At 41.6% G+C, this 25,313-nt stretch overlaps 1 protein-coding gene across 10 annotated transcripts in view; it reads left to right on the forward strand.

Annotated features, from left to right (window-relative positions):
* The window catches only part of nrxn2b (neurexin 2b), an 871,341-nt gene that overhangs the window by 834,180 nt on the left and 11,848 nt on the right, over positions 1 to 25,313 (forward strand). For all 10 annotated transcript variants that reach the window (XM_036146226.1, XM_036146219.1, XM_036146224.1 and 7 more), the window contains 2 exons: positions 9,437 to 9,759; positions 23,490 to 23,568. In XM_036146226.1, coding sequence (XP_036002119.1) covers positions 9,437 to 9,759; positions 23,490 to 23,568 — 402 coding nt within the window. The remainder of the gene's footprint in view (positions 1 to 9,436; positions 9,760 to 23,489; positions 23,569 to 25,313) is intronic.

Below are 25,313 nucleotides of genomic sequence, written 5' to 3' on the forward strand. Positions count from 1 at the left end.
CAAGATACTTGCTAGACAGCACAGAGAGGGGCAGCAGTCACAGCTCACAGGCTTCCCTTTGACTCATGGGGCAGGTTAAAATGTGATAGAAAACAAACAACCATTTCCTTGGATAACCTAGAACTTTTTATTACTTGGTTTAGGAACAGTTGTCGTTGTTCTGATTCAAATCAAAGTTATTTTATTTTATTTTGTGTTTTCCTTCCTTCCAAGATTAGAATAACTCCTGCCAGAGATGTACATGACTAATAATTCACCCTTTGTTGCTAAAGCAACCCTGACCCACTGCAACATGGACTCTACAAGACCTTTAACAGGTCTTTTATCAGTAGCTGGTAGTGTAAGGAAATTTCACTCTCATAGAGGAAAAGTAAGTAGAGTCTGTGTAGGAGAGCACCATCCACCTGTTGTCAGCATGTGGTTTCATCTGGAGAAGTCAGTTTGATATATTTTATGAGACCCAGATGTACACCTTAGGAGTGTGCTCTAAAGGTATATAGCCACATTATATGCCTGTACCAAAAAAAACAAAATCCAGTTGATCGTGATAAAATAAGGTTATATACACCAAGCGTCCATCCTAATAGTGTTTTGATCATTTTTCTTAAGCCTAAATAGAACACCAGCAACGGGCGCAATGAGCAGATATATACAAATGTGTTGCCATCTACCACAGAGTACCACAGAGCTATCAGAAAGCCATATGGCGACTAATAAATCAAAATTAAATAATGCCGGACCGAGCCTGAGCTCTTTAAAATGCTTTGCAGTAAAGCAGCAGCTCACAGTGATTGAAGACCAGCCGTTACTAATTTAATAAACCCATCTATAGCAACTCTAAGAGCCTCATATCAGCACATCATGGAGAATTTATTCTCCGCTATTCCAGTCTTTTCCCTCTTGAATTTTTTTTTTTTTTTTTTTTGTCTCTTTGTTTTTTTTCACTGGATCTTGGACCTTTTTTCATTTTTTCCGCAGTTTGCTTGAAGAATACTAATAGCCATTAGCTGCTTCCTGGTTTATTCCCTGCTGCACACACACAGTGGCGGACGTCCGTTGTTATAAATAAACCGGAAGGGCTGTATTTACTAACATTTTGAGAAAAAAGCAACACGTAAAATAACTAATACGCCAGGAGGACTAATCTTTCACAAAAGCTTTGTATGCAACCAGAGTTATTGACATAAATTATTTTTAAAAATGTAAAATAACGTGGCTATGCACCTTTTTAAGCAAGAGTAGTTCTTGACTTGCCCAGTTGTCTTGACAGAGTCAGTAACAAAGACTTCTGGTCAGACGGACAAAACTATTTTTCAGTAGGAAAACAACATAAGAGTGAGAGGCAAGAAGCACACGCTAGCTGTTAGCCGCTAACAACATTCAAGTTTCTGCTATTAGTGCTAAACTAAAGAGCTATTTATGTATTTTAATTAGTCCTGTGGCATCTGGTTATTTCTATCAAGCCTGAGAAAAGATAATTCTACTCATTCACAATCAGCAATGGAAATAAATTAAAACTGAATTGAAATATTACCCTCCCATAACTGATTATTTCTTCATAACACAGTTTGTGTTATAACCTTAGCACTTAGAAACCTTAGAAATCTTGCGGAAACAATCCTCTCATCTCACGCCTGTAAACTCAATGTCATCCATAGTCATCCTGGATGGTGAGAGAAAGTCTTCCCAGGAATCGGGGCACCTTTTGCCAGAGCTCACATCTTAATAATCTTCTCAGTAATATGAGCAACAATTAGCTCCCTTGTTAGTTTGAAGAGCACAGGCCAGCCTTTCTAGACACGTCCATCACTGAGCCTTGGTAGACCCTGACCCTGTTAGTAGTTCACCGCATTTCTTTACTCTCTGCTACGTTTGTACCCTCCTGGGTCCTACAGGACCTTAACATCTCGGAGGAGATACAGCATGTGGAGATGCCTCAGGCCTTCAAGCATTCTGTTCCTAAACGAGTCTATCCAGTCCTTGTTTCGCCATCTTTCTCCTTTCAACACCTAAACTTCAAGGACAGAATGACCATCTAAAGACTAATTTATCAATAGCGTAGTTTAAACACTAATACCTCTTGCCCGCTGTGACTATAACAACATAATCAATGTTTTAGACTTCACCTGTCAGTGGTCATGATGTTTCTATTCTAAACATGATTCCTGACAGGATTGAAATGAAAGTATTAACTCTCACGTCAGATTATAAAGCTCTTACTTTAACATCCTGTAAAGTATCATTAACAACATGTAATGTTCACACGCTGCGATTAAGAGGATTTTCATGACCCCGGGTGCTTTTTACCTCCATTACACAAAGGGATACATTTAAAACCAGATACAGTATCCCTGCTGTCTTTATGCAAGTGTACTGCAGGAGCCTTCTGCAAGGTAATCAGTAACTGTAACATTTAGATTAATGTGGTGGAGTGAAATATAATTCCCGTACAGCCAAAGTAACAAGTGTTATTACATTCAAAGCACCAAAACACAATTACCTTAGGTGGGTACTTAGATTAGTGCTTGTTTAAATTTGCTCGTAAGCTAAAGATGTCCCTGTTCCTACAGTGTAAAAAGACAATTAACTCTTTGAGCCCTAGATTGAGGAGGTTCTGTTTAAAAACGATCCTCAAAGTCATCCCACCAAGCCAGTGGGAGAGCTAAAACGTCACAGAAAAATCCTGTTTCCCTCATGTAGAACTGTAAATGGTGGTAAATAATGTCTTAATAAGAATGAGTCAGAAATGACTATGTTACTGAATTTACCCTGAGATGTAGTAACCGCCGGTCTGCTAAGTCAGAGACAACGTACATGGTACCCCAGTTTTTCCAACATTGCCACTAAGCGGCCTGTTTGAGAAATACGCCATGAAGACCGGGCGCTCTACACGGTCCTCCTTGCGGAAGAGGTTAAACTGGATCTAAATGTCTAATGTGTGGCCTCCACAAGGCAGATTAGTGTTTTAGATCACATATCTTATAAAATATGTTTCGTGCATAATTTTAGAGTTTGTCATTTCTGGGAAACTGCCGATGATTCATTCAGCGCCCGGGGGTACATACTTAGTTTGCACATGACAAAGTGCTTCATCAATAATTTGAATTCCTGCCGCTCTAACACAGAATGTTAGGCAGCATCTGTTTAGGGTCAATAGAATAAACCAAGCAGGCAGTCCAAGCCCCCCCCACACACACACACCTCTCCCAAGGCTCTGCTATATGGATGTTTATGGATGTCTTGCATGGATCTACAAAAGCTACAGTATATTCACTCAGATTAACAACAAGACACTTTAAAATCTTTATTCCTATAGTAATGTGTGTTTTATTACCAACATTAACTCTACCAATAAAAATGTTGCCACATACAAACAGATTGTTTCTCTTCTCTAAGGAACAGGTACAACAGGATGAGAGGGCCTTAGGCTATTTGGCAGATTGTTTTAGGTTTAAATAAGAGAGGAAAGACAATTGCTGATTCTTAGCCCTAGTTTGATACTTCTTCAAATCAGCGACATTCGTATGCTTTAAAACTCAGCAGAGCTTTAAATTACTGTTGAAAAACAACATTACAATATCTCAGCATTACAGTCCTCATTAGTTTGATTGCCCATCTAACAGACTCACCAGTGACATTCCAGATGCCGCTGTATCACTTTTTTTTTTCTTGACAGCGACAAATATTTCGTCCTAACAAGAGTTTCCTTTTCTTTCTACACAAATCTGACTCAACACATAGAGATATTTGCTTTAATAGACTCACTTCTTCCTCCTGCTGACAATGCAGTTGATGCAGTTTGCTGACTAAAATGTTGTTCTCCTGCTGACTATTATATAAAGTACCTAGCACTTTGCTTTAAACATAAAATTTAACGACCAATGTTTCTGCTGCTCCCTGCACAGCTTTTCCCACGCAGACAGCTATCTAGACACAGACCAGGAGCGCCATAGAGACTGAAAGGGAGCTGCAGCAGCCAATACAGTCTCGCTTTCACTGTGACTGTGAACACATGGTGACACAAGAAAAAGACTCAGGTGGTTGGAATGCAGAAAACTGCTCTTTTTCACATCAACAAAATAATATTGCATAGCCTATTAAGCAATTTCGCAAGAAACGTAGATGAAAAGGAAATTGGGATTAGCAATAGTTGTCCACAAATGTAACTATCTGGTGTGCTGATGAGGCAATGAAAGACTGTAATCTGGTAACAACAGCTGAGTTTAGTCAAGAACCTTGATATGGATCATTTGACCATGGCTAGCTCTGGTAGCCATGGCTGATACCAGGAATGGAATGGGAACAGTCTAAAAGGGATAATTGTGATTGTTTTTAGTGAAGTCATAGCCAGTTATCGTTCCCCAGCTTGCATTAGAAAGGTGAAAAATCGCAGTCAGTTTGGAGAAAAGATGAATCACCAGAGCGGTGGTTTAGCTAGTCCAATACTGGCCCTTCTTTGGTTGATTTTAAAGCAACTCAAAATGAAATAGCTTATGGCTGTGGAGTACATTGCTGTATTAGGGCATATGAATCCACTGCACTGGCCAGTTTGCACCGTTTTCTTAGCAGACGCAACGAACCACCTGAAGTTCATCTCATGAAGGCCTCACGTTTCAAACCACCTCATCTTTTGCAAATCCTTAGTCCACTATTAGGCCCGCCAATAGTTTGAACTACAACAGCTAGCTGTTAGCTTTACTTTCTATTTTACGATCTAATAGCAGTACAATATCACTCTACTATAATCGAGGTTACTGTTACTGACAACTTCACAGAAGCTGAAATCCATAAAATCTCAGCTGTTCCTTCAGTATGGCCTTTTGGGACTAAAACTGCAGTAAACAACAGTCCAGGGGTGAAACTAACTCACCAAGGGGTGAGTTAGTTTCTTTTCATCAGGTTGGAAGGAAACTGATTTCTTACAAGCCAGTGCGTAACAAATAATACAGGTCTTCTCGGTTCTACATGGCAAAAACGAAAACTGTCAGTTTTGATGGATAAAATAATCATCTTTATTTTTTTCATGGCAATTTTGCAAAAGCCAATGAAATTTGTCCCGTACATTTTAACCCATCCCTCAGGGAGGATTGGGCAACCACTGTGCAGTGCCCGGGGAGCATTCTGGGGCTAAGGATTTCGCTCAGGGAGCAAGAGTGGCAAACGTTGGGTTTCTAACCAAGGACTTAGTAGCCTTTCAGGATAGAAGGCTACCAGGCTATGAATCTCAGCATCTGCAGTGGCTTGTTGCTAAATCCTGACCCTCCTGGTGTCTGCACTGCGGTTAATTAAGGCTCCATGTGTTGCTCTGAATGTCTGTAATAGTTAGAGGTTGGCTGGCTGCCATGCGGCGCCATAATCTCACCCCACCCGGCCGGGTCCCATCCAGAGCCGCTGCCCATTAAATGCCTATCACCTTAAGAGCCCCGAGGACAGAAGCAGCAGCCACCCAATCCCACTGAATGGCTCCAATAGACTTCTCATCACTGTGCGAGCCCTGATACAAAGCATATCCACCATACACACACACACACATAGAGGACGCATTTTTAAATACAAATCTTTGCAAATACACACTGCTTGAAAAGGCAAACCATCACTGACATATTTCATAAGTCATTATGGAGAAGCATACACGGCCTGTTCTCTGCGGCAGTGTCACATCCAGCTCTGTCATATTAGAAGCGGTGATTGCTTGTCATGCAGGGGCCGCATTGCTCCACCCCACCACACCACACTCATCCCTCACACCAAAATTGGCTCTAAAACCACATGTCACTTTTGATTTGACCTGGCAGAGCCTGAAACAATAACTTCATCAGGGCCTGTTAGGGTCTCATCCTATCCAGACAGAGGCAAGAACAAACACAGATTTCTCCGCGTCTCATTTTGAGGGCACTGATCTTTTTATGCCCGCAGCTTCGGCCCTGGCAAGGACCAAAGGTATATTTGGTCATCTCTTGTGTCTGTTGCCTAACCTTTTGTGTAACGGAGAAAATAAAATACTAATGGAGTAACCAAACATATACTTGTATGGGTGGGTATATGGAGGGATGGACTTACCAATGGGTAGTTTCCTAGGCTGATAAGAGAATAAAATTTGAGGGTTGCTGAATGTTTAGCAGAGGACCTTGCTCTCGTTGCTTGGCAGCATCATCCAGGATTAAAGATGACACTTGGTCCTAGACTAAAAGGGGAATAGAATTTGAGGGTTGCCAGGCCCGTATTAAGACAATGTGATGCCCCATGGCACTATACCTCAAATATATATATTTATATATATATTTTAAAAGCATGTGTCATGTGGTGCCCCCCCCCCCCCCCAAATAGGGTTGGTGCCCCTGGGCACTGGCCCACTGGCCCTTATGGATGTTGCTGAATGTTTAGCAGAGGAACTTGCTCTCTTTGTTTGGCAGCATCATCCAGGATTAAAGATGACACTTGGTCCTCATTTTCTCAGCCTGAAAACGCAGATTGTTTGAAGAGATAGACACCTGGGCTGATCTGTGGTTGTGCACGTATGGGTGGATGGTGTGTGAGCATGAGGTGTGGCGATGTATGTCTCTGTGTTCCCACTCATTATTGAAGATTACACTCACGTGGTTTTTCTCCTGTGTTTTCCTAGCATAAAAAACACTCGAACAGTCTGTCCGCACTTTTTCCTCATGCTATTTATTTCAGCATCGCTCCAACAACAAACATGCTTGGTGATGAGATAATCGAGTGAGACACCGCCATTATGTCAACAGGCAGACATTTAGTGTCTTCATTAAAGAGTTAGGGGACAAGAACCGGGGCCCCTGTGGGTCCCCGACAGACCTAATGATGTGCTAATGGGATGGCATACGTAATGGCCCGTCTCAGTGGAAAAGATTTCTCTTTCCAGAACGCCTTCAGAAACCTCACAGAGCCACGTGTGCTGTAACACCCACGCATAAACATATAGATGTACATTATCTGTCTGATGGTTCCACCCACCTGGGTCCTACATGAATGTCAGACCAAGTGCACTCATATAGGAAAGTAAATCATAATTAGAGTTATGAAGTACCCTCTGCGCTCTCTTAATTGAAAACAAATGAGACAGTGTCTCTTTTCTGAAAGCTAGAGTACTGTCCGTGTACACTTGGATTATTACGCTGAGAGTAGAAACACTGAAAAGCTGCTCCGAGGGTTCTGTTGTCAGCCGTCAACATGAGGCAAAATGTTTATACTGCTTGAACTGTTCTGTATTTTCTTATGTTCCAGCCACAAACCTCCACGTATTGTTTTGGGATTGTATGTGATAGACCAACACAAAGTGGGGCATGATTATGGAGTGGAAGATGTTTTCTTTTTCAACAAAAAGGTGTGGTGTGCCTTTCATTCCCCTTTACTTTCATATACCAAAAAAAAATTATATCCAGTTTAACCAACTGCTTTCAGAAGTCAGCAAAAATATAAATGGGGTCCACCTGTGTGTGATATAATCTCAGTATAAAAAGTAGTCAAGAGGACCATGGTGACTCTGGAGGAACTGCAGAAATCTGCAGCTCAGCTGGGAGAACCTGTCAACTTTAACTTAGGCACCCCACAAATCTGGCCTTGATGGAAGAGTGGAATGGAAAAAGTCATTGTTTAAAGAAAGCATGAGAAGTCCTATTTGCAGTTTGCATAGACCTTGTAGGGACACAGGAAGGTGCTCTGCTCAGTATTCATCTTAAAGCAAAACACTGTGTGTGGCTGAAAATCTGCTCATTAACAGACCATTACCCACAGTGAAACACGGTGTTGGCAGCATCATACTGTGGTGATGTTTTTTTGTCATGATCGGGTATGAATAGGGAGGTCACGGTTAATGGAAAGATGGATGGAGATAAATGGTGAATGGTGCGGGAAGAAAACCTGTTAGATGCTAGAAAAGACTTGAGACTGAAAGGGTTCACTATCTTGCGCGACAATGACCTTCAACATAGATCGGAGCTACAAAGGACTGGTTTAGATCAAAGCCTTTTGGTGTGGTGAAATTGCCCTTAGGTGCAGACCTAAATACGAGGCTTGGAAGCTCTCCGTGCAACTACAATGAAAAGCAGAATTGTCTCAGGACTTGAAAAGCTGGACATGCCCCCAAAATGTGGTTCTAAAACGTATTCGCTCAGAGGGTCTAAATAGAAATGCCTCAGATTTTTGTTTGTTAAAAAGCAAAACAACAACTTTAGTCTTTCTTTTTTTTCCCCTTCCACTTCACAATCTCACCACTTTGTGTTGGTAAATCAAATAAAATCCAATTAACATATGTTGAAGCTGTTATTTCACACAAAAAGGTTCAAAGGGTATGAATATTTTTCCCCTGTACAGCATTCATACACACGGAGGAGCGTCCACTCCCTTCAGGCCCGACATAGCTCTGTAATTTCAGAGGTCCGTAGCCCGGGTCGATAATTCACTCCGAACTGCACACATTAGCGGCATATTCCTTTCATAAACAGACACACTCCCTCTTTTCTTAAAGCAATTGATTAATCCATAAAAAAGCTCTTTAGCTTCTCTCATCCTTTTCCTTTGAGTAATTACCTCACAACTCCTATTTCCAACCCACATCCTTGCAAACATGTCCATCTAAACTACGTGACTCATAATGGGGTAGCCATTGCAAACAGTCCAGGTGGCATCATGGGAAACCCCCCAAAGGAGACGTGCATACAAAAAATGAAATGGTATCTGTGAAACCATTGCCACCATCAGCTGGGGATGCTGCAGGGAGAAAAACCCCACCTGTCACACACTGCCCCACACTCCTCCTCCTTCACCACACATCCCGGGAACACATTAGTATTGGGCCCTGGCTAAATGGTTGACCCCATCCTCCCTTCATCCATCTATCCATCCAGATAAATGGTAATGACCACGGAGAAGAACGGCCCCTGATGAATTAAACATTTCCCTGCAACGAGGCTCTCATTTTCCCTCTTTCGGATGGCGGCGAGGTGACTTTTTTTTCTGCTGGCAGAGGTACTTTATCATTGTGCAGCTCAGGTGCGCTGGAGGTCAATGACACAGAGCCAGCACTATTCTAATATATTCCATCTCGGGGCAAATCAGATGCATTTTGCTGTGAACTGCCCATCCCGGGGTCAATCCGCGACTGCCCCGCAATCTATTTGACTGCCAGATTCAGGCTGCCTGTCTGGGAATGAGGCGCGCGCCATCTTCCAGAATGGCAGCGACCGTTGCGAGCCAGGGTCCAATCTCCCTAAAGTGTTACCCAGGAAATCCCCCGCTCCTAAATCTCCTCTGTACCACGCTGTCCGTGTATGACTGTGTTTTATATCCGCGCTAAAACATGAGATGAATTTGATCTTGTGTATCTCTTTCTCCTCACTTTCTCATGACCTCTTCTCTCCTGTCTTATCTCTACTGCTTCTCTCTGTCATCGCTCCGACTTCTGTGGCATTGTCAGGTCGCCAGCTGACCATCTTCAACAGCCAGGCGTTCATTAAAGTCGGTGGTGGGGAGAAGGGGCGCCACTTCCAGGGCCAGATGTCGGGCCTGTACTACAACGGCCTGCAGGTGTTCAAACTGGCAGCCGAGGGCGACCCCAGCGTCCAAACCCAGGGCAACCTGAGGCTGGTGGGCGACGTGCCCTCGGTGCTCACCACCGACACCACCTCCACCACCCCGCTGGCTGACATGTCCACCACCATCATGGAGACGACCACCACTATGGCTACAACCACCACCCGCAAAGGGCGCTCGCCCACCATGAGGGACAGCGTTACGCAGGTGAGGATGCGTGAAGCTTGTCCACACAGACAGATATTTCACAAAGGCATTTTTCCAGGCGCCTTTACGCTCATTCTCATGCAAATGGCATTTAAAGGGAAGAAATGCTGGGATTTTAAATGATTTTCTGCCTTAGCCATGTAGACCTGGCAAACAAAGATTCTGAAGTGATGACCGCAGCAGCCTACATCACACACGCACACTTATTTCCATCTGAGCATGAGTCGTTTTCCCTGGTTTCTCAGCATCGGTCGTAATGACATTGTTTCCTTTATAATTTAAAGAGAACTGAAGCTGCATTTTACCCATGCCCAGGATGTTGGTCCTCTATATTTTGATCTGTCACTAATGAAAATGTTGTCCCCTCCTGACATGTAGAATTAGAGTGAGGCATTGCGCTTCTCTGTCTGGTAATCCAATGGGCAAGTTTTGTTTAGGCGGGCACCAGGAAGACATCACATAAAGTTTAACACAGAGAGGATGATGGTGTGGGGCTGTTTCTCAGGAGTTAAGCTTGGCCTCTTAGTTTCAGCAAAAAGCTGTAGACATTCCAGGCAGTTTCATGCTCCCAACTTTGTGGGAACGGTTTAAAGTGGGCCCCTTCGGCTCATCTAAAACCGGCAGATAGTCTTTGCTTTACTTTCACGTTTCATCACATAGAGAAGTCTAATCAAGGAACAATCAAAGTGACAGTCCCTGTTATTTTTTTTTATCTTTGTTTATGCAGTATTTGTTTGCAATCAAACTGATTTATCAAAAAATCCTCTCATTGATTTGAGACTTTCATGTACAGCTTTAGTTAGATTGTTGGCAGAACCCATATTTCCCCAGGGGATCTTAATGCAGCTAATTGGTTACTTTGATTGGCATCTGTTCAGTTGGTTTGAGCGGTGAAAAGACTGAGCTCAAGATTCAGTCGCGAATAAAGAGGGAAATGCAAGGGGGAAAAAATCTACCACCTTCAATGTCATTATGTAAAAATAATGACATTTTGGTGAGAAAAGCAGAGTTTGTTCTGACACAGCTTTTTGCTTGTGAACAGGAAATACCATTTCCTTCATTTTTTAACATTAAAGAGCTAGATTTACAAATACCCTATAAGCACCCCCCATCACCTGACCATGCTGTGCATCGGGCTTCATTCGTTGGCCCTCAGATGTTTAACGGAGTCGAAGGACAGCTTTTGTCACTGCTTTTTATTACACCGGTCAAGTCTGCTACCTAATTTCCTCAAGAGAGACGCAGCATTCTGGGACGCAGGAAATTGCAACACATAACCAAACAGCAAAGACCGGAGGGTTTGGGCGGGATGGGACGGAGCGGAGCGGAGCGGGGAGGAGAACATCAGCACAAGGATGTCCCCGGCACCGTGGACGATGACAAACTAGGGTGCAGTAAACACGTTTATGGCTCTGCATTACATGCTAGTGAGAGGCTGTCATTTACGGTCTGATGACTACCCACATTTGCTGAAGTTAGCATCATGGTAAGCAACAATTAGCAAACAGTAGGGTAGCGCTGTTGCCCGCATGCGGGATGATGGAGGAGCCGAGTGATTCGGGCCCTCGACTCTCATGAGAAGATTTAATGACAGGATCCATTTGTTCCAGGGGGAAATATGTTCCACTTGACATCCGCAATCATTAACTACAAGCTGTGTGCTAAGCAAAACCAAGTGTGATCAGGCCGTCTTTGGAAATGCTGCAAGCTTCATGCCTATATTGTGAAGGAGTCTCACTCTGTCAGCTATTTCTGCCACTGTGACGGTTTTGTACTTAAAAGCTCTCCTTTTAAGATGTCAATAGTGAATGTGTAAGAACTCAGAGAAATAACAAAGGCTGGCTTCAGATTTGCAGCAAATTGCTCTCATTCAGTGGTGTTCATTAAGGATTTCCATTTCTACAGAGATTCTTCTGAAGTCCATCAGCAAGTTCCATAAACAGCCTTACCTGCAAGCATGATCAGCAGATTCCGAAATAACCATCCCTCACTCTTTGTCTTTTAATCATCAACTCACATATCTTTTTAGACCATTTGGAATAAACACAGCTATGCCAATTAATGTCAAAACAAAGTGTATCCAACTTTGAATGGCAAACACTAACTTTTTGAAAAGTTTCGAATGCTAATTTTGCAAAAGTATGTATTTTCATCTCTTTAGTACGCTTGAATTACCCAATGGACAAGCATAGCTTTATATTATATTGAGAGTGTTGTCTTTAACTTTAATGTGGTCCTAGCTCACCATGGTTTACTGACAGAGTGGCATAAAACTGCACTGAGAGCAGTCTAAAAATCAACACAGATTAACAGCAAAATAACTTTTTACAAAGCCCCAAAAAGCTATTTTTTTATTTCAAATATCATGATTCTTGTACAGTGCTCTTATCTTTTTTTTGTTAAAATGCCTAAATTCCAAGACAAAATAGAAATAGACAAGTCTCGACTACACTGTCCTTCTGACTTGTTGAAAAGGAAAAACTGTTTTATTAATAAAAGGAAATAATTGAATTCATAGCAACAATCTCACCAAGAACTACACAAGTGTGGTAGGAGATTTACCAAAATAAAAGCCTGTTCATAGCGCTAAAGAGCAGCTCTTCTAATTAGCCAGCTAATGTTAGTCTAACAGAAGGTTAGAGAATATTCTGTACTGTAAGCACACATGTGCCTCTTATAAATCCATCCTTATATCAATCCATTGTCTAGACCAGGGGTCATAGCACCGTGCCCTCGAGCTCGTTCTGGAATTAGCACAACCCTCCAGTGAGCTGCATCTAAAATGTGATTTTAGTCCATTGCTTTTCCTTTGTAATCACACTTACATTTATATGGATTTAGAATAATTATCTTTTTTTTTTTTAAAAACATTCAAAATATCTTTATTTGACATAAAGTTAAGTTGCGCTCTGACTGTTCTAGTTCAAAGGTCAGTACTGGTAGCCATTCATATTACACAGTACCAGCAAAGGAGCTGTCAGTTTCAAAAAGGTTGGTGATCCCTGGTCTAGACCCTCCCACCCTTGTGGCGTTGCAGGCCAGCTGCTGCCTATCTGCAGCAGTCATTCAGCCAGAGGCGGGGGAACATCCTGGATATGCCTCTGATAAATATATGTATCCATAGTTTACTTCAGTGTTCCACCGCTGTGTAAATCTTTTAGAAAAACCCTTTTAAAATGCTGTTGCTTTTAGCTGACACTGACTTAAATTCCTTTTGACTAATTCTGACTTAATTAACGTTTGGCTTAATTTTTGTAGCTTACTTCTACTGTCAGCTGTGTTTTCAACAATTTAACAGTTAATAAATGTGTATGGATCAATATTATTTTAGCAGCAGCCCTGTAAAAAGTGTTGCTTTTTGTTTCACAGCAAATGAGACCCTGTTTTTTTAAAATGCTTGTTTTAGACTTTAGTTAAACTGCTGACACGGTGGTATTTTTCTCTTAAGCACGTAGCACTGTGAAGATCTCGTACCCCGACCCATGTCCGATGCAGCTCGTGGGTAATGGCACTGGAAGAAGTACCAGAAAGACATAATTACACGAGCTCAGCTTATTCATCCCTGCATGGATCAGCTTGAGAGCAGAGCATTTGAGTCGTGGAATTAAAAGCAGCACCATGGTTTCTGTTAAACACTCTGGGATGCAAGATCCAAGCAAAGCTCATTTCTGAAACACTAGCCTCTGGACAGATGAGACCAAAGTCAACCGTAAACTCCTCTGCATGAGCTGATTACACACATTAATACAGACAGAGGGCCTCCTGAATGTCCGGGTAAACAAAGTCCTTGCCTTTTGTCAAATGAATGTCATGGTGGAACATTAATAGAGCTCTGCACTAACTTCAATGACCCTGCACCCATCACTGGGCCATGGTTCCTCCAGAACGTCATGTGAGGCCAACATAGCCATTTCAGACGAGACTTTGCCCCAAATTACTGCTGCTATAAGTCGTTCTGCAGGTTTGTCTTCAGAGACCTGAATGCAATAGTGGAAAAGTTCCACTGTCACGCTGCAATCTTTTTTTCTTATTTACAGGGAACAATATCAGACCTAAAACAGCATTTGAATTTCATCAAAATTGAGTCAGAGCTGATGTCTGACATTCTAACAAAATTGGGAGCGTTTGACGGGCGTCGACCAAATGTTGCCTTGTCAAATAAAGGGAATATTGAGAGAAAAACAATATTTCCGCTGCCACAGATGTCCGTGTTGTATTGTCCAATTTATATGCAATGAGATTAGATGGCGTCTTCTCTGCATTCGGTCTGTGCAGGAGGTGTTCCACCGTGAATTTTAACCCGAGCTCAAAAACAGAAAGGTGCTAATATCCCATCCTGCTGAGTCCCTTGTTGTGGCATCGAAGCGGCTTTATAACCACCGCAAACACAAACTCTAGGCCGCCAATGGATTTATCTTGCTTTTGTATTTTACCTCACTTAGTCAAGAACTGTGAGCTCCCAGGATTATTGTAGGCTGATGGGTCATAACCAGAAGGCATGGTCTGATTGGGCCAATCAGATGTGGTATGACGCGATTCCTTGTCATCATGGGACAGTCTCAGAGCGGGTAAATGTTTCAGTTTCAAATCTGTTTACAGAGGTGACAGAGCACATGACGGAGCTGATGTATTACCCACTTTTCACAACAAAAGTTAGTTTGCCAGCTCTGAAGAGGCACAGCTAAAAAAACTTCTTTTCAACTTTCTTCAAAGCTCTAATATTCCCTTCTGTGTGTAATTAGAGCAAAGGAAAAAAAATAGCAAATGATAAAAGGCAGGTGATATTAAATATTGACTCAAATGTCTGAATTCCACTCGATTTCTTCAAGGGACACGTCGGAGGAAATTACATTCCCATTCAAAAAATCCTCAGCATTTTACTGTGCCTTACAATGCTTGTAAGTGCACATTGTTTTGAACCGTTTCATAGGTTCCTCACAGTTTGGGCTTTTGTGCAGCTTGGAACAGCGTGAAATTCTCTCAGTTAGATCATCAGTCAAAACTGTGTTGGGAAACAATCTGGTTCAACTCCCTGGGAGCATTTTGGCATCAAACATCCAAGCGTCAAGCTTCAGTTTTCTGTCATGCGTGCCACTGACGGTGGCTGAAAGCTAAAGAATGAACATCTGAGAAGACTTGGCTTTTCTCTCAGATTCTTGCAGCGAAGGTGTGCGAGCGCTGAACGTTAAAAAGAAATATGAAAGCCGGCGTAGGATAACGTGAAGCGCTGCTAAAAGGCTTCTTTGAAGAGAAGACAAATTGAATTTGCTGCCACTGCTCCCACTATTATCATTGCATTACATACTGTGGTTTTATATTTAACATAGCATCAGTTTCATTAGTTGCACTTTTCCGATCCCTGCCCATCCAATCCCTTATGTTCCATATGAAACAAGCAGGTGAAATAAAATACAGCTTATATTGTAAATAGCAGGCGAAGCTGACGGAGGCCGGCCAGTTTTGATGAATATTGCTAGAATCCAGCAAGTCACAGCGCAGGGTGGCGAAAAGCAAGCAAGTGGAGAGCCAAATTTCAATTTCTCCCAAAGCGCTGAGCTACACGGCTGCTGCAGCTTTGATCATAGTGGAATAATATGCTTTGATGCTTAGAATAAAAGATCTACCTTTTGATGTATCTGTTGGGAGGGGTCTGATATTTTTCCCCTCTCCTCACCCCCTGATCGTGTGGGTTTCCGCGAAACAGTCGGAGTCATCACTCTTTGCTCTCTGACCCAAATTCGGTGTCGGGGTGTTATAACACCAAAGATTAGAACCGACCCCCCTGTTGCTGTCTCGGGCTGAGAGCTGGCTTGTGTGTTTGGGATCTCTCTCTGTAAGATGGCGGTACAGATTGGGAAAAGTTGCCCCCGTCATGCCTTCTCCTTGAAGACTGATGGGAGGAGGAGAAAAGCTTTTGTCTGGGTCATATCTGGCTTCGGAGCTACACCTTCAGGTCTCCTTCAGAATTTATCAGCACACTGGGTTAGTGGGCCCCCTGACGATCCTATCTGATGAATTACAGTCAGTGGCACTATTGTGGGCGGCTCTGGATGTTCCGGGGGGGGGGGGGCAAGTTGTGAATTTGGTTTAACAAGTGTGCCACAGATGCTGCACTAAATCACAGCCAAGGAGAACTCAGATACTCAACATTTAAATAGTATTTTGGCTTAATAAAAGTGTTTTGCTGTTGTTTTTAGGGACACACACACACACAGCTTACTCTGTCCACAGAGGTGGTGAGAGACCCATGGTTGTCATACTGTGGTACAGTTACCACTGGTGGTATCTGGGCTTGCTTTGTTCAGGACGACATCTCAACCGTAGTTATTTTCAAGGTAACTACAATGTTTAGATGTTATGTACTGAAAAACAGTGAAGCCAGGAGCAGGTGATGGTGGCTGCTTGTGCTGCGCGCCATTACATTTCTGAAGTCAGAACAACGATCTGGGAATGGCATCAGACCCAAATGACCCATGTTCTGGTTCCAAATTCAAAAACTTACTGTCGCTGTTCTGACGAGAATAACTGCTTTTAGCAATGCAAGCTGGGAAGACAAAATAATTAGAGTCCTGCCTACGTTCTGTCTATTCACTGTAGCATCGTGTTGATCGTAGAAGGAAACAGTGCTGTACGTGTGCAAAGAAACAGTTTGTTGCTGCAGCAGCGACCATATTGGATTTTTATTTTGGGTTGGTGAGAAATCTTACATTTTTCCACAAGGAATATTAACTTTAATGGGTTGATTTTCCAACCTAAAAGTAACCTTACCTCCAAGCTGAGTATTTGTGCGTTCACAAACACATGAGAATCCATCTTGTACCGATCCCGCTCCAACCGTTTGTGTCTGACCCAAAAACGGTTCGGGCCAATGACGTTGCAGTATTTTGGTTTAAGGCGGGACTTACAGATGTGACAAAAGCAAGAGCCAACAGCCGAACCAACACAAACATGGCAGCGCAGGAGGACGTACGCGAATCTGCTGCTATCACATCTGTTGTCAAAATCCACAATTTCTTCTTTGAAAGAAGAACAGCAAGTGCTTTGGCTAGCTTACCTTGTTGTGGTTCCTCATGACGTCTGCTGCTTACATTCTCATTGGATACTGTGATAGGTTGAAACCAATGTCTGGTAGGCGGGCACTAGGTGTTGCTTTGCCCAATCAGCTTGGAAAGTTCTGCTAAATGTCCCTCCTTTCCCCGAACCGATTTGATAGGAGCAGACCCAGGTTGATTAGATGCAGAACAGAAACGAGTACCACACATTATCAATCTGGCTGGCCAGGTTAACCTAAAAGTATGACATTTCAGATTCTGATTGAAAAAAAATAATCCTTCATTAAACCAAGCTCCCCAACCAAAAAAGCTGGTGGGAAGAAAAAAATCTGAAAAATATAGTTTCAAAAAAGTCTGCAAAGATAGTGGTGCTTGCAAAACCTAGTATTTACTAAAGTGATACTTCAATTTAAAGTTTGACAACTGCTGAATTAGAAAAACATCAAAAATGTCTTTTATTTTAGCAATTACTTTCAAAAGGTTAAAATTATATAGTTTTATTGCACACAGTGCATATACGTACATTGTGTTTATTTCCATTATCTTTAGTAATTTTTGTTTATGAAAAAAAAATTCTCAAGAAGTTAAAATACTGCATAATTTTAATAAAAGTTTAATACAGCACTGTTACGGTTTGGCCAAGTTGTGGCATAAATGCTAATCAGACTGCGGTCCCGATAGATGCAAACCTGACAGTCATGGACACCCTCCATGCCACACTGCATCGATGCAGCAATTTATAAAAGAGTTCCTTTACTGAGAGCACATGGACATAGTTTTCAGTATTTTGACATTTCTGTTATTGAAACTGCTTCTTTCATTGGTCTAATGCAGACCTGGGATTTTATGGCCTGCGGGCCTCTTCTGGCCCACATACAAGCTTTGACCCGCCTACGTGAGTGAAAATTTAAATCCCGATTACTTTGTTAGGAGCTTGAAATACAATGATTCAGCTTTTATTCTGAAGGTCACTGTTGTTTTCTTTGCATCGTCAGTATATTGTGTGCCTCAGCAAATGTGTTGAACAGCTTTCAAGGAATTAGCTCTTAGTACTTAAATATGGCAGCTGACATGAAAAGGGGGGTCGGGGATGACCCAGAGTAGTTTTTAGCAAGGCATGACCTTCTTTGCTGAAACCGACCGTCAAGTTGTGCGCTTAGTGTGTGGAGAATATAAAAAGGAGTTTAAGGATTACAATTTGCACCTCCATTATGAGTGGGAAACACTGAGAGAAGTACAAGAATTTGACTGATGCAGAGCAGGTACGAGCGTCAGAAGATTTGCTAGCTTAGCTGTGAAAGCAACAAGGATTTGATTTTATTTCTTACAAAGCTCCGCTCTTCCAGGGAGGCAGCAGTAAGGACAGGCTTTGTAATATCCCACAAAATTGCAAGATATGCTGAGCCATTCTCTGGGGAGTTTATCAAAGACTGTTTGGTGGAGTCTGCAGCGCTAATTTGCCCCGAGAAAAAAAAAAAAAAAAGGCATTTGCAAATGTGTCTCTCTTGAGGTGCACCATAACGAGGCAGATCAAGAACATCGCTGAGAATTTGGTGCTTCAGCCGCAAAAGAAAATGGACAGTTTTGACTTGTTTTTCTTGGCTCCAGACGATACATCCATCCATCCATGGAGACGTTGGGACTTAAATGGGACAAACTAGTAGGTGCCGCAACGGTTGACTGTCAAAATCTGAGGGGGTCAAATGTTGGACTTTTGAAGCGGACGCAAGATAAAGTGATAGAAACTGATATTGTATAATTCTTTAGATGTTGTGCATGTCAGTGCTAAAAAAATTGTCCAGTAGTTGAACTTGTAACTAAATGAATTACTTTCATCAGGGCAGGAGCACAGAATCACAGGCAGTTTGTTTCACCGTTGGAGGACCATAACAGTGACATAGGCTACCAGACCACCGTGAGATGGTTAAGCCTGGGCACAGTGCTTAACAGAGTACGGGACCAGAGCAGAGATTCAAGAGTTTTATGATTAAAAATGACAAGGACATCCCAGAGCACTCAGATGCATACTGGACTGCCTGTCTGGCCTTTGTTGTGGATGTGACTGCACTAATGAATGAACTAAATCCTAAGCTGCAAGGCAAGCGCCTCTTTGCAAACAAAATGCACAGCTTGGTGACAGCTTTAACGAGAAAGTTGAATTTTCTTTCAAGTCAGTTAGAGAATCATTCTCACACACATGCCAGCACTGCAGCAAGCTAATCACCTCCACAAGTACTCATCCATGTTAGGGGCACTGCATGGCGAGTTTTCAAGATAATTTGAAGACTTTAAACAGTTGCACATTAGTTTTTTTCTCCCTTTACTTATAGTGTGCATAATGTACCCAGAGAAGTCCAGCTTCAACTCATTGATCTGCAGTCTGATAATCTACTGTCAGAGCCATTTAAGTCAATATAGCTGTCCTCAAAAAGAGGAAATCTTTCCACACTTGAGGAGGCATGCTCACAGGATGTTGGTTCTGTTTGGATCAGCCTACATCTGTGAACAAACATCCTCAGTGATGAATTTTAACAAATCCAGACAGACATCCTCTGTCAGTGATGCTCACTTGTGTGCTGTCCTTCCCATATCTGCCTGACTCAGCCTGACTTCAGAGCACTTCTTAAAGCCCAAAACAGGCCAATTTTCTCTCTATACACTGAGGTGAATCAAACAAAACATATGTTTTTTTGCATAAAGTTAATGTGATGTTGGTCTTTTTAAACTAGTTTAAAAAGTTATGATTCTACTTAATGAATGAACTTCAAAATATGCCCATTTTCTAAATTGTTTTAATGAATATTAAACCATGCAATCAATTTAAGCTCCACATTTGCTTTGATTGGCAGTTTCACATGTTTGCCTTACTGTTAGCTATTTTTCCATTACGTTATGATGATTAAACATCTAGATTCATTATACACAGACTGATGTCTGTCACGTGGAGGACTGACTGTGTTGGCGTGGCAGACTGTGGTGGTGGTCCAAAATTTTAAAAACCAGAGAGTGTTTCCCCAACTATTGAGGGATTATACTGCTCAACTTCCCTTGGAAAGCTTACTCTGGGGTGTCTAGGAGAAGGCTCCGACTGATGGTTCAACCTCAGATCCAGGAGAAGCAATGTGCCTTTTGTCCTGGCTGTGGAACAGTGGAACAGATCTTTAACCTCACAGAGTAACTGAGGTAATAGGAGCATGCTTCCTCTGTTTAAATGTGTTTTGTAGATCTGCAGAAGGCTGTGTCCCCCGAGGTATTTTGCTGCGAAAGTATGGGGTTTCTGAGTGGCTTTTCGGGGTTATCCGACCCTTGTACACGCAAAGCAAGAGCTGTGTCTGCATTCTTGGCATAAAATCATGTTTTTTTCAGGTGTGATTTGCACTCCGACCGGGCAATGCCTTGTCTGTAATTCCATGGGCGGTCCTCAAGGTGTAGTTGTGGAGAGGACGGTGTCTGGTTGGGGAGCCTGTGATGCTTTTTGCAGATGATGTGGTTCTCTTGGCTTCTTCAGCAGCTCACTGCTGGGATAGCAGTCCACTCCTGTAAGTCCGATGCCATTGGTCTCAATTAGAAAAAAGGTGGATTGCTTCCTCTGAGTTGAGGGTAGGTCTCTGCCTCAAGTGGAGGAGTTTTAGTATCTTGATGCCCTGATCACATGTAATGGTAGAACGTAACAGGATTTGGACATACGGATGGGAGCTTTCTCTGCACTAACGCAGTTGCTGCTCTGGTGTGTTGTGGTGATGAAAGATCTGAGCCAAAGAGCAAAGATATTGATTTACTGGTCTGTCTAGGTTCCAACCCTCGCCTACGCTCATGAGGTATGGATCATGACCGAAAGAACAAGGTCTCAGATACAAGCGGCCGAATATAAGGCTTCTTCTGGAGGGTGGCTGGATGTAGCCTTAGAAACGGGGTGAAAAGTTTCCATCTTAATGAAAAGTATATTTAACTCCTGATAAAAGGCAAGCTTAATCGGAACAAAGAGCCTCATCAGAATGCATGTTTAAGTAACTGAATACGACTGTATATGCATGTGCATAATCACCTGAATTATATAACGCTGTGTATGTAATGAATCTGGGTTTAATTTTTTTTTATTGTATTGGTGAACTAAATGAACTTTTCTTTTTAATGTTCTAATTTAGTGATATATCCACGCAGCTGGATAGAAAACAAATGTGTATGTTAAACAGAGATATTACCTGGACTCTTAAGACAGCATCGCTAGTCCTGTTTGACAGCGGCAGGTGATGTGAACATGTACTCAAGCTGACACAATGTGATTAATAAATGATAGCACCCATACTGTGGATTAATAACTAGGAGAAAGCCCTGCCAAGCACTCTGGAGCTCGAATCAATTACGCTGATAAAAGCTCTCCATTTTCTATCGGATGACCCCATCTTGAATAACAACCAGAGGCGGGGAAGACAGGAGGGGAGGAGGTTTGGGTGTCTAGACATGCAGCTGTATGAGTCATGCAGCAGTCAGGACAAACACAGGCCACTACATTGGAACCACCTTGTCAGGTTTAATCTGTCTTCATGTCAAGATCCCTGCTGCTGTGCCTTCTGTATTTCCACCTCAGCTCTGCTCCTTCCGTCGTCTGCTCTCCTTATTCTGAGAATAAAGAGAGGTTTCTAAGATAGTCTGGGACAGTTCATACAGATTCCCAGGCCACATGTCGTCATTTTTCAGATTGGAATTTCAAATGATGTTACAATCTGAACATTTGTGTACAAAACATAACCCAAGCTGAGTTTCATCTTGTGAATGTTCCCAAAATCTTAAAACATCCAGAATGCATACTTTGGCTAACATATGGCCACCGTGGTGAATGGTGTTTTCACAGCTTTGTTGGCATCTGGTCAAATTTAGATCATCTCTAAAAATCTGGAGTGGATTATCCGACATTAAATCCAGATTCTTTAACTCATACTTGGTGATCCATTCATTTTATGTATTTCTTTGTAGTTATTCCAAAAAACAATGAAGCATTTAATGGTTGCCACCTAAACCGGATGGAGTTTAAGAATCTCAATCCCAGTTTAGAAATCTTAATCTGAGAGTCAAATGGCCACAAGAAGATATGAAATAATAATAATAATAATAATAATAATAATAATAATAATAATAATAATAATAATAATAATAATAATAATAATAATAATAATAATGTTGTTGTTGTTGTTGTCATTATTGAAAGTCAGAGTTGGACAGAACATCTATGTCATAAATCAAAGACAACATATGACATTTGAAATGTTATGGTAATGAAACATGAAACAAAGTGTGGAACTCAAACATTTTTCCAAATTTCTCTAGACCTGAACTATTAAAAAATAGATATATACTAGAATTTCAAGATTGCATTAGGTCAGATGAGACACTAGGAAGGGTTGGGTAGTATGACAGTGACACTGTTTCTCAGGGGTCCTAATCTTGTTTAATGACTTGAAGGTGCTTTGTTTATGTTTATAAAGAATCTACTTCTTTCCCATTCTTCTGCTGCTGCTATTATTATTATTATTATTATTATTATTATTATTATTATTATTATTATTATTATTATTATTATTATTATTATTATTATTATTATTTCCTCAACTGTGATGCCTAATGTTGAGTCAGGAATCAAACAGCCATGCTGCTACTTTGATGCCGCAGCTTCCTCAGTCTGGTCGTTGTGCTGTATCACCTGGTCATACACGGTATTTCAGTTGTTAGGCAGCTGAAGAGGATTGTGTGAGAGCTAAATTATTTCTGAAAAGAAGCTAGTGCTGTATGGATATTCAACAATTCACGGAAACATAACATATTTCCATCTGTGACAAGCACACATGATTGAATCTGGAACGCTTGAAGCCTGCATCTCCTAAGAGACGTTCATTAGGGTCTAAAGGCTGGTAGGCATTATTCCAAACAAAAGCAGTTCTTTAGAGGAGACATGCACAGCAGCACTTTTGTTAAGAATTTGCTGTTTAAGCCCTCATCTATTTATCTCTTGCTTGCATTACTTTGTTTTATGATGCAATTGCGATGAAATAAAAGACGTCTGTTGCTTCTTTATTCTAATAAATTAAGGGTTGTGAAAACAATGGAAAATTACCTGAAAATCAATATTGCAAGCATTTCTCAGCAGGCTATTATTTTAAAAGACTTGATATCACCAAATGATGAATACCCCCCAACCCTAATATTGAATCCTTTTAACCTGTGTTGGTTTCCAATTTTAACATTGTTATGAAGCGTCGGCTAATGAAAGTGCCGTAAATGCAGAGCATTTAGTATTTAAAATTATACACTAGCACAGTGTCTGACTTCCTTGCCCACACAGTAGAGTCTATGCGTACTATTAAGACAAGCTACACCTCTTTGATTACCAGTGTTTAGTCATAAAGAGCTTGTGTCTCTGTTTTGCTCGCCCAGCTCTGCCTACATGAATACAAGTGCTACTCACAAAGCGAACCCACCAGCACATTTTCAACAGACTCGCCAACAAACAGCGGAACAATAAATCCCCACATTCAAAGTGTAGGTTAGGAGAGTGCTCCGCACCTACAGAATGTACATACCTTTCCTGTTTTTAGTGGGGATGTGTTAACTCTTTATTATGCTCTGTATGTTCTTCCCTTATGTAAAATGTGTCCTGGCGTTCTGCCCTTTCTGTTCCTCCAGAATGCGGATGACCTCTTGGTAGCTTCAGCAGAGTGTCCAAGCGATGATGAGGATTTGGAGGAGTGCGAGCCTGGAAATGGTGAGTCAGCTCAGGAAGTTCTGTCTTTATTGTACTTTATAGCGACACCTAAAGAGGAAAGCAGACTTTCTCCACTTCTAAATGACATTTTGATTCTGCAGTCCCCCTGTATGCACCTCTGATTGGACAAAGGAGGTTACTCCAGGTTGTTGCTTTTTTTTTTTTTTCTCCACTCTTGTTTTTCAAAGCAAAAGGCATTCAGCAGAATTCGTGCTTCTTCAATTTCTCAGCCGAGTGGTATTTTCCAACATTTACCCAGCTGTTGCACAAATCTCCTGCATTTTACTTTAACAAGGACGAACAGTTTCAACATGGAAACACAGTTTGCAGTGCGCAGCGTACAGCTGAGCCGCTGTGTCTGAACAGCAGGTCAAGTAATGTTCTGACACCCCAACAGGAGGGGGAAGTAAAGGCCATGTGTTTTACTCCCTGCCTGTGTGCTTTCCAGCTCCATTGTACATGAAAACTGCCAAGAACCATGTTCACACAAAGAACCAGCGTGGCTCAAACTACTCCCACTGCTCCCATTAGGACTTAAAAGCAGCAAGGGTCAAGAGATAAAATGCACATAGTTTATGAACAAATCTGAACTGGGAATGTTTTCTTTAAAAGTACACCAGGTAAAAGTAGTCGATGAAACGTATGTGCTGGATACACTGATTCGGTGGCAGTGTGTTAAAACTGGATTTGAGTTGAATTAAAGGAATAGTTTGGATGTCCTGAAAAAAGGTTCCGTAACGTTATTATTAGCCATGATTACGGATTTGATCAGATCTCATTGGCCAATACTGACGCCTCTGTCTTGCTGTCCAGTTGCTGTCAGCGTGTGACTTTGTCTGTTAAAGTTTTGCATTGTCATGACCCCCAGATCTGAAAGAGAGTCATGATGTTTAAGACGCTTCCTTTGAACTAAGGCCGTGTTTATATGCCAACGTTTTCTGGTGAAAACAGAACAGTTTGGTTGTGGTTGTATTGTTCATTTACACAACAATAAACATTTTTTTTTTTTTTTTTTTTTTTTTTTTACCACGGCACAGTTTAAAAATGGTGTCAAGCGTGTAATTTTCATTGTTGTGTAAACAGGAAAAACAAAACGAATGCCTGTGATTTTAAAAACCACAGAAGAAGAAAAAATATGGCAGATAGCAGAGTACTGTTTTGGCTGCTGACTTCTTTATATAACCACAGCTGGACAGGGATATAATTCAAAGTAACCTTAAGCAACGGTTGAACCTCATCGCTCGTCCGTACGAAAACCTTCTTCTCTGCCATTTCGAAGGTTTATTAGTTGCTGCGGTTTTTAGGCGGTGTTTAGCGCATTTTTCCGACACGCACAATTTCCACACATGACATTCCTCACGCTGGAAACCAACCCTATACTGAATTGTCTGCAAGTGATCCGTTCACTGCACTGTCCCTTCAGAGCTCAGTCTACACAACATTCCAGGCACTTAATGGAAAAAAGAAAGTGAGAAATTAACAGACAACATTTAAACATTTTGTAATTTTGAGAACAAAGCGGCTAGCTGTTAGCCGCCACAAGACAAGACCAAAGTTAGCATCTGATTCAGTTCTTCCTATGCATAACCAACTAAAGGGCTGTGATATAGCGATGTAAAGTACTTGGGCCAATCAAACCTTAACTGGGTCATTCTATAATAAGGAATGATTATTTAAAACATAGTTTGAGATTCATGGAAGCTTCATTTTGATTGCATATCGATGCTTTTATGGCATTAGGATGA

This window comes from Fundulus heteroclitus, chromosome 14 (assembly GCF_011125445.2).
Source record: "Fundulus heteroclitus isolate FHET01 chromosome 14, MU-UCD_Fhet_4.1, whole genome shotgun sequence".
Taxonomy (NCBI): Eukaryota; Metazoa; Chordata; class Actinopteri; order Cyprinodontiformes; family Fundulidae; genus Fundulus; species Fundulus heteroclitus.